A 9,454-nucleotide genomic window follows, 5' to 3' on the forward strand; every position below is an offset into this window, starting at 1 on the left:
GCACTAGATTTCCTGGGGGGCTCTGGGGTAGGATCAGACTGCTGGAACCAAAGGGAGAGCCCAGCATCAGACCCAGGTGTGAGGGACTCAGTACAGGACAGAGGAGTATTTTAAGTGGGGAAAAAGATGGGTTATTTAATAAAGACACGATAACTGCCTATCTATTAAAACAGGAGCTCTCTACCTCACAGTTTCCACAAAAAGTAGCACCAGAGGGGGGAGGGGAAAATTGAACTCCAGAATTACTGAAGAAAATATAGGATATTTTTATATTCCAGTATGGAAAGGTCTTTTCTGAACAGAAAACTTGAAAGCTATAATAAGGGAAAAGATAAACAGATTTTACCACCAAAAATATGCGTAAAGTTTGTTTATGATGGAAACCACCAAGTTAAAACACAAATGACTGGGAGAAAATATTTGCAGCACTTCAAAACTTGGTGTGTATGATCACTTCAGGAGAATAACTTGCTTTGAGCTCCTTAGAGCAAGTCATGGGGCCTACTAAGCGGTGACCAGCTGAGTTTTTCTGGGTCGCCCAGGGTCATTGCTGCCAGGCCAGGCCACGTGGCATCCTGTCTGTGTCACCGTGAAAGAATGAAGATTATCAGAGAATGTGACACATCCTATGGGTCACACAAAGAATGAAGTGCTGAGCACAGTGCCTGGTACATTTAATACAGTGAAGTCGCTCAGTCATGTCCAACTCTGCGACCCCATGGACTGCAGCCCACCAGGCTCCTCCCTCCATGGGATTTTCCAGGCAAGAGCACTGGAGTGGGGTGCCATTTCCTTCTCCAGGAGATCTTCCCAACCCAGGGATTGAACCTGGGTTTCCCGCATTGTAGGCAGACACTTTACCATCTGAACCACCAGGGAAGTGCTCAGTAAATATGAGCTACAATCATGTTCATTAAGGATGCTAAGCAATTACATTATAGCTGATGTTATTTACTAGTATAACTTGTAATCCAGTTTTAAGGGCGAACCCCTTAGGAAATTAGTAAAATAAAGGCTATTCTCTTTGGAGGTATTAGATGTGCAAAGAGGTTATTCATCTGCCAGGGACTGAAGTGTTCATTCCTACATACTGGCCTCTTAGAACTCCATAAGGCAGCATTGCTCAAGGTGTGGTCCACAGTTACTAGAATTACTCGTTGAAAGTACAGCTGCCCGGCCTGTGCTGGCCAGCACACTGAAGGGGCATCTGTGCAGCAGAGCCACGGGTCCCCGAGACTGACTTGTGACCAGAACAAGAAACAAAACCCTCCCTCAGCGCACGGGAGGAGAAACAGACTCCTTGGCACAGCCTGTTGAACCAGTCTCTGGGAGGAGGGACCAAAGAGTCCACACTTAAAACAAGCTCCCAGGTGAGTCTGCTGTGCTTGTAACTTGAAAAAGGGCCTGCTATTTTAAGGCTAGCAGTAACCCTTTCCTATGGAGCTCTGGCCCTGAGGCCTCACAATTCTGAGGGTTACATCAAAACCAGAACCAGATCCCTAATGTATACTTGAGGAAGTGTTTGCAATTCAGGAAGGTGGATTACTTGTGCTTGATTGAAATTTTACTTTTCAGCTTCTATTTCTTAAAGGATGCTAAATTTTACATACTTTGATCCCATTTGTTTAAAGTATTACCACTGTATGGACTCATAGCTACCATCTTTGTTCTGACAGGTTTCCCTTTATGGTATGTGGTGGAAAAAAATGATGCCTCTTTTGCCCTTTGTAGTAGAATGCATATTTCCAGTTCAGAAATACTTAAAATATGTATGTAAGTAATCCAGTTTATAAAATGTGATGTTCAGAACACAACAGCCTTGTTAGAAACCATGGGATTAAGAGTTGGTCTCTTTCCTAGGTTAGATTAATACCTGGACTTTCCTGGTGATCCGGTGGTTAAAACTTGTTCTTCCACTGCAAGGGGTCCAGGTTTAATCCTGGTCAGGGAGCTAAGATCCTATGTGCCATGTAGCACGACAGGAAAAAAAAAAAAAAGATCAATGCCTGGAATTAAGAATGTAAGTGCATTAACCTATAAATCATACTCTGGAATTGGAAAGAACTTAGAGATCATTGTGTCAATATAATTTGATAACCTAATGTTTAACTTCTAATTAATATTTCTCAGTGTTTTATTTTAAAAAAAATTAACCAGGGACCTTAGGAGTAAGGGAGAAATTGGGAGGAAAGAGAGCCCCGGGGGCAGATAACATTTGCCCATGAGTGAATTTCTGCTTTCAATGCAGGATCCTCTGTTAAGGAATGCAGGATTTCTCTTCAATTACAAACGTGTATGATGTCCCAGAAAGGCATGTAGAGCTCATTGAGTCCAACCCTCTCATTTTACAAATAAGCTGAGACCCACAGAGGTTACATGAACTCCCCCATGCCAGTGGCAGAGCCAGCTCAGTGTTCTTTCCAGTATACAGTATCGATGCGAGGCTATTACACGAATCCATTTTCAGTGAAATAAAACACATTAAAAAAAAAAAAAAAAACAGAGCCAGGACACAAGAGAAACAACTTCAACCACTGGCAATGGATAGGATTCTATTCCTCTCTGTAACCCTCTACCCATGAAGAGCCATTCTGTTTCCAGGAAGAAAGGAGGACTAATGTGGCCAGCTGGAACCATGACGAGAACAGCCGACTTACTGGGTCCCCCTGCACAGGGTGGGCAGGCCACACTGCACTCTGATTCGGCTTGCCCAGGGGATGAGTATAACCTGTGTGGAGAGAGTGACATCCTTACCCTGAAATTGACCTGTGTACCACACTCTCTGTCACCGTGTTTAACGATGCCCATGCACTCGAAGGAAATCATAGTGTGAGTGGTTAACAATGAGGTCTCCCATCCCAAATAGAGATTTTTGAACTAAAGTTTTGCTTTTCCCTAACAAAAAAATGTGTACAAAGAACAAGCACTTCAAGGAGCAATTCTCACAGGGGAAAAAAAAAACATGATAGAGGACAGACTAGATCCTTCACATCAAGCCTCAATTTTACTTAGGGTCAGAGGGAAGTTGATCGTAACAGTTGCCAGGACCAAGTGATTTTGCAAAGAGTGTCCATCCATTTTTGGTTCCTGATTTAGACCTTGCTGCTAAGTCACTTCAGTCGTGTCCGACTCTGCGACCCCATAGATGGCAGCCCACTAGGCTTCCCTGTCCCTGGGATTCTCCAAGCAAGAACACTGGAGTGGGCTGCCATTTCCTTCTCCAATGTATGAAAGTGAAAAGTCAAAGTGAAGTCACTCAGTCGTTTCCGACTCTTGGCAACCCCATGGACGGCAGCCTACCAGGCTCCTCTGTCCATGGGATTTTCCAGGCAAGAGTACTGGAGTGGGATGCCATTGCCTTCTCCTTAGACCTTGCTAGTTGAGAACAAACTTGAACTGAAAGAACTCTGAAATTAGGTAGAGTAGGCACAGGAAACAGTGACAGACTTTATTTTCCTGGGCTCCAAAATCACTGTGGACAGTGACTGCAGTCATGAAATTAAAAGACGCTTGCTCTTTGGAAGAAAAGCTATAACAAATCTAGCTGCTACTGCTGCTAAGTTGCTGGAGTCATGTCCGACTCTGTGCGACCCCATAGCAGCCCATCAGACTCCTCTGTCCCTGGGATTCTCCAGGCAAGAATACTGGAATGGGTTGCCATTTCCTTCTCCAGTGCATGCAGGCATGCTGAGTCACTTCAGTCGTGTCTGACTCTGTGCGACCCCATGGACAGCAGCCCACCAGGCTCCTATGTCCAAGGGATTCTCTAGGCAAGAATACTGGAGTGGGTTGCCATTGCCTTCTCCATGACAAACCTAGACAGCATATTAAAAAGCATAGACGTTACTTGGCCAACCAAGGTTCATATAGTTAAAGCTATGGTTTTTCCAGTAGTCATGTATGGATGTGCGAGTTGGACCATAAAGAAGGCTGAGTGCCAAAGAATTGACGCTTCTCAACAGTGGTGTTGGAGAAGGCTCTTGAGAGTCCCTTGGACTCCAGGGAGATCAAACCACTCAATCCTAAAGGAAATCAATCCTGAATATTCACTGGAAGGACGGATGTTGAAGCTGAAGCTCCAATACTTTGGCCACCTGCAGAGCTAACTCATTGAAAAAGACCCTGATGCTGGGAAATATTGAAAGGAGGAGGAGAAGGGGATGACAGAAAATGAGATGGTTGGATGGCATCACCAGCTCAATGGACATGAGTTTGGGCAAGCTCCAGGAGATGGTGAAGGACAGGGAAGACTGGCATGCTGCAGTCCATGGAGTTGCAAAGGCATCTGAGACTAAGCAACTGAACAACAACGAGGCACAGGAAGCCTATGTGGGGGTGGAAGTGAGGCTTCCTTGGCATTTAGAACACGACAGGGTTGAAGATCGAAGACACAGCATTCAGCATGGAGGCCTGAGAAGCCCACTGGAGGAGGAAAGACAGATTTCCTTTGTCAGAACGCCTGGGGATGTGCATTCAAACTGAATGAGAGGACACTTGTCCTGCTGCCCCCTCAACTAGTGCCTCAGAATGCTAAATATTAAAAATGTAAAAGCACAGTCATACTCAAAAGGCAATCTCCTTTGGCTAAGAATGGAGAGAATAGCTACAGCCTTGAACAGAAGATGAGGCCATGCAGATCCAGAGAAATGGAGTCCAGTTAAGGACAGATCCTTGGAGGGGCCAGGAATCTCTGTTGACCTAATTCCAGGCCAGAAGTAAAATTGTTTTTTGTTTTGGCTATGCTGCAAGGCTTATGGGATTTTTAGTTCCCCAGCCAGGCATTCAACCCAGGCCCTTGGCAGTGAGAGCACATAGTCTTAACCACTGGGCTGCGTGGAAGGTCCCCAGACATATTCCTAGCCCAGCAAAAGCCAAAGTAAGCATACAAGTAAATCGTGAAGCCCTCTATCATCAGAGATTTAAGGTAGTGATGTATTAACATTAATTTCCTGATGTCGATGGTCGTACTGTCGTTTATATAGACTATTTTTGCTTGCATTGGGTGTTTGTTGCTGCTCGAAGGCTTTCTCTAGTTGTGGCAAGCAGGGGCTACTGCTTGTTGTAGTGTGCAGGCTTCTCATTGTGGTGGTGGCTTCACTAACGGAGCACAGGCTCTAGGCGTGCGCAGGCTTCCGTAGTTGCAACATGTGAGCTCAGTAGTTGCAATGTGCAGGCCCTAGGGCGTGGGGATAGTAGTTGCACCACATGGGCTTAGTTGCTCCACACCTTGTGGAGTCTTCCTGGACCATGGATCGAACCCTTGTACCCTGCCTTGACAGGCAGACTCTTTACCACTGAGCCACCAGGGAGTCCTAGCATGGTTGGAGTTAACCTCAATTGTGGTCAATCTTGTTTGGTTAAAAAAGGCCCACAGTGGCAAAAAGAGGGATTCTGGTCTTGATTTTGACACTACTCCTCTGTTTAATCATTGACAGGTCTTCTCACCTCTCTGAGCTTCGTATTTCATCTTTGTAAAATGAGAACAATAATCCCTACCCTGCCTATCTCATTAGGAAACACATGTGAAAAGAAAACATCAATCACCTTGTGACCACAAAGTGGCCTTTGACCAAGCAGCCCTCCTCATCCCCGCAAGTGTACCCGTTTAGAATGGGCTAATAACCCTCAGCTGCTCAGCAGCGATCAACACCACTTCACTTGATCCCTTCAGGTGGATGCCTCAAAAAGCTCTGCCCCTTCTCCCAGACCCTGATGGGTTCCAAGGGTTGGTCAGTTCCCAGGCCTCTTCCTGGGGCACCCAGAAGTTCTTGTCGCTTAGCAACGAAAGGAATCAGAGATGGGATGGTGGTGAGACAGGGTGGGGTACCAACCGCAGTAGGTTTCCATGGCAACCTGGGGTATGAGGGACCCTCCCCCCTCACAGGCCCATCATGTTGCTGCTGGGGACTGCTGAGCTCAGCAAGATCTGCCAGTAAGCAGGGTGGCACTTCTTTCCAATACATATGTCAATACATACATCAACTTCTTTCCCACCTGACTTCCGTGAGGAAGCCTACCAAATTCGGAGCATCTATGTGTCAGGCATGTCACCTAGCTTCTCAACCCTGGTAATTACACAACCTGTCCCACTAATAAGGAAACCAAGCTCCAAGGGGTTCAGGCCCTCAACCTGAGGGACCTGTCCCAGAGGGCACACAGTTGGAACCCTGCCCTACTGAAGGGCAGATATCTCCTCCCGACACACACACATCGGTTCCCCACTGGGGAGGCTGGAGGAGGAGCAGCAGCAACTCGAAGCTTTATCCAAATGTTTTATTTTGCATAATGACTTTCAGACCAGCGTTTATAGATAAGCCTAAGTCCCTGAGGGGCCAGAGATCCCACCGTGCAAAACAAGCAGACCCAAGGCCTGAAGCGGGGCAGTGAATGCATTAGGAATGGATGGGGCACATCATCCCACAATCTGGGGCTCAGCTTAGTTGGCAGATCTTCAGACTCAGAAAAGACATGTGAATTTGGTCTCTAATATCTGTGCTGAGCGAACCAGGGAAGGAGCTTGGGAGGCATGGAAAGGCTAAAGTATGCATCTTCTCTGGCCTGGGCAACGATGGCTCCAAGCACCACTCAGAGTGTCAGCCCCCGCTCCTTAAACAGCTGCCTTAGAGCCTCTTCCAGCTGTCGGTTTGTTCCCTGGAGCCCCTTCACCACCTGTGCCGCCCACTCGAAGTATTCCTGGACTCGGTGTTCAGACCATCCTGCATAAGAGTGGACAGAAAACCGCTCGTGTTGATGTCCAGGAGTACCCTGGATTTTGCCCACTTCCTGAGGGGCTTGGCGCAGGGCCATGAGTTCTGATGGATTTGTACTGAAAACTTCCCCTTGGCCCAGCTTCTGTATTTCTACTGTATGAAAGATCAGAGGGGTCTAGTAAGATTAGGGAATCAACAAGAACACTTGGGCTTTTATTCCAAGGGAACTGACCAACCTGTGCCTTCAGAAGATGGCTACCCCTCCTTTTCCCCTCAGAGCAGGTGGGGGAGAGCGTACCCTCTGGGGTGCAGCGATTCAGGTCCCTCAGATTGTACAGCTTATCTGCCAGCTTCACCAGTTTAGCTCCGGGGCTGCTCTGGGGTGCCTGCTCCACCTGCAGCCGCTTTCTCTCCAGCTTGGGCAGAGTCTTGTCATCTGTCACCTCCTCCACCAGGCGCCGCACTTGGTCCCCAAAGTGCAGCTCCACCTCATCCAGGGTGGTGTCTGTGTCCTCCACTGTGTCATGGAGCAGGGCTGCCTGCGGACAGGCTCCCACTCAGTCCTGGGACACCTGCCAAGGGGTGCCCGAAGCTGATTGGGGACCCTGATCCCCAGCCCAGCCTCCTAGCAGAGGAGGAAAGTTACCTGTAATACCACAATGTCAGTGATCCCCGCCTCGTGGGTCAGGATCCGAGCCACACCTGACGGGGCAAAGCAGGAAGTCAGGAGGGGGTTCAGGGCCGCGTGATGTGGGTTCTGCAGAGCCAGAGATGGCTGCCCCTCACTAGCGGGGTGACCTTGGGCAAGTCCTTTACTCTTTTTTTTTTTTTTGGATGTCCACTGTACACAGAGAACAGCCATGCCGACCGCCCCAGGTCGCTGTGAGTCTTAAACACGAACTGTGCCTGGCACAAAGCTAGATACCGACTAGGTGCCCGAGGAGCTGCACGCCCTTCGCGTTCCCTTCCCGGTCCCCAACCCCTGGAGGCTGCAGCCGTGGCTCCCCCGGCGGAGCGCCCACCGATAGGGTGGTTGATGTAGGGGGTCCCTTCGGGGTCCTTCCGCCGCTGCCGTTGGTGCTTGCGGGCCGCGAAGTCAGCAGCCTCCAGCAGCTGGGCCACTTCGGAGCCCATCGCGCAGGTGGGGCGGGTACCTTAGGTCCCAGACGCCCGGGGAGCGTGGACCCAGCGTCCGTAGCGCCCCCTGGCGCCGCGGAGGTCCGGGAGGTGGTGGAGTCTGGTCCGGACGCGTTTTTCCGGGTCTGATGGGTGGACCTTGGGTGTAGGAAGCTGCTGCCCACAGCTTCGCAGCTGCTAGTTTAGTGTGCTTTGCCGAGGGTGCATGAAGAGTATGGCCTGGCTCTCTGGGAGCCCGCAGCCTGGGGGGAGGAGGAAAACAGAAAAGAAGACAGTGGCCTCACTGTGTCCGGAGCAGGAAGGCGCAGAGGACTGTGGTAACTTGGAGGGAGAGCAAATCACCTAGCCTCTGGGCCAGGGACAACTTCTCTGGGGAGGACCCTCTCCTGTCATGAAAAGACAACTTTCAAGCTGCCAATGCTCCGAACATTCTCAAAGTGCTCTAAAAATAGTTCTCCCTGAAAGAATGGCCTGGTTGCTATGGGCAAAGGAGCCTCACACTAGGGCCCAGAAGACCCCTTGGGTCTGCTGCTGCTGCTGCTGCAAAGTCGCTTCAGTCGTGTCCGACTCTGTGCAACCCCATAGACGGCAGCCCACCAGGCTCCCCCTTCCCTGGGATTCTCCAGGCAAGAACATTGGAGTGGGTTGCCATTTCCTTCTCCAATGCATGAAAGTGAAAAGTGAAAGTGAAGTCGCTCAGTCGTGTCTGACTCTTAGCGACCCCATGGACCGCAGCCCACCAGGCTCCTCCGTCCATGGGATTTTCCAGGCAAGAGTACTGGAGGGGGTGCCATTGCCTTCTCCGCCCCTGGGGTCTGACCTGGAAATTGGAGCTTACAGTGGGGGCCCTCCGTGCTGGTTTCAGAGAGACTCCCAGGCCGTGGTGCTGTTTCCTCAGGAACTGTTTTCTTTGCTCTCAGATGCCAGGAACAAAACCTGCATGTCTTTCTCGTGCCATGAGGGTTCCTCCTTCAGTCCCCAGGCACTGCTGTGGGGCCCTGGGCTTATGAGCGCTGTCACAGTTGTTCTGAGAGCATGACCTTGTTGTCAGGCCTCCGTAGACACTACAGCAACACAACACTGCGGGCTGGTGGCCTCTGGTCTTTTGGAGAAATCCCCTGTCTCAGCAGACAGTACCTATGAAGTATGAGGTTTGCTGAGACCGGGAGACCCTGGAAGAGCTGTCCCTGTGAAGTGGAGTTGGCTGATTGCTAAGTTTACTCCAGTTGATTAGCAGCTTTTGTACTTTGGCTGGTAGCTGGGGCCGATGAGGACTCAGGGGACAAGTTAACGAGAGCACTCGCTCTTGCTTTTCAGCTGGTCTTGGTGGTTGCCACGATGCAGAAGTTAGAGAGGGAAGCCCCAAACGCTGGAAACAAGGTCTCTGGGGCCTGAAATGGAACAAGCTGAATTCCCATGGCTTCCGTGGCAGCCTGAAAGTTAAGAGTAGGTGGAGAGAAACATATCTGGTTCTAAATGCGTGTCTGTTCTTCAGGCTAGTGGCTCGACTCGGCTCATTCTTCATTCGGCCCTCCAGCCTTCTGAGCCTTTTCCCCTTCAGCTCAGAGAACCTTAGGCAGCGTGGAGCCACAATCCCCACGTTTTTC

The 9,454-nt window shown here is 49.7% G+C and overlaps 1 protein-coding gene and 1 long non-coding RNA gene across 3 annotated transcripts; both read right to left on the reverse strand.

Moving 5' to 3' along the window:
* Positions 1–1,560: 1,560 nt before the first annotated feature.
* LOC120875620 lies at positions 1,561–5,505 on the reverse strand. The gene is made up of 2 exons (XR_005724000.1): positions 3,372–5,505; positions 1,561–3,098 (listed from the first exon to the last, which is right to left on the reverse strand). It is a non-coding gene; the product is annotated as an uncharacterized LOC120875620 (long non-coding RNA).
* A 751-nt stretch (positions 5,506–6,256) lies between these two features.
* HDDC3 (HD domain containing 3) lies at positions 6,257–7,892 on the reverse strand. 2 transcript variants are annotated; one of them, XM_040257540.1, is made up of 4 exons: positions 7,733–7,892; positions 7,357–7,412; positions 7,009–7,249; positions 6,257–6,716 (listed from the first exon to the last, which is right to left on the reverse strand). In XM_040257540.1, the coding sequence occupies exons 1-4, from the start codon at positions 7,842–7,844 to the stop codon at positions 6,586–6,588; spliced, it is 540 nt and encodes a 179-aa protein (XP_040113474.1). In that variant the 5' UTR covers positions 7,845–7,892; the 3' UTR covers positions 6,257–6,585. The 2 variants fall into 2 exon arrangements, with proteins under 2 accessions (XP_040113474.1, XP_040113475.1); XM_040257541.1 differs by having other exon boundaries at positions 6,947–7,249; positions 7,733–7,885.
* Positions 7,893–9,454: the final 1,562 nt, after the last annotated feature.

Source organism: Oryx dammah, unplaced genomic scaffold (genome assembly GCF_014754425.2).
Source record: "Oryx dammah isolate SB20612 unplaced genomic scaffold, SCBI_Odam_1.1 HiC_scaffold_16, whole genome shotgun sequence".
Classification (NCBI taxonomy): Eukaryota; Metazoa; Chordata; class Mammalia; order Artiodactyla; family Bovidae; genus Oryx; species Oryx dammah.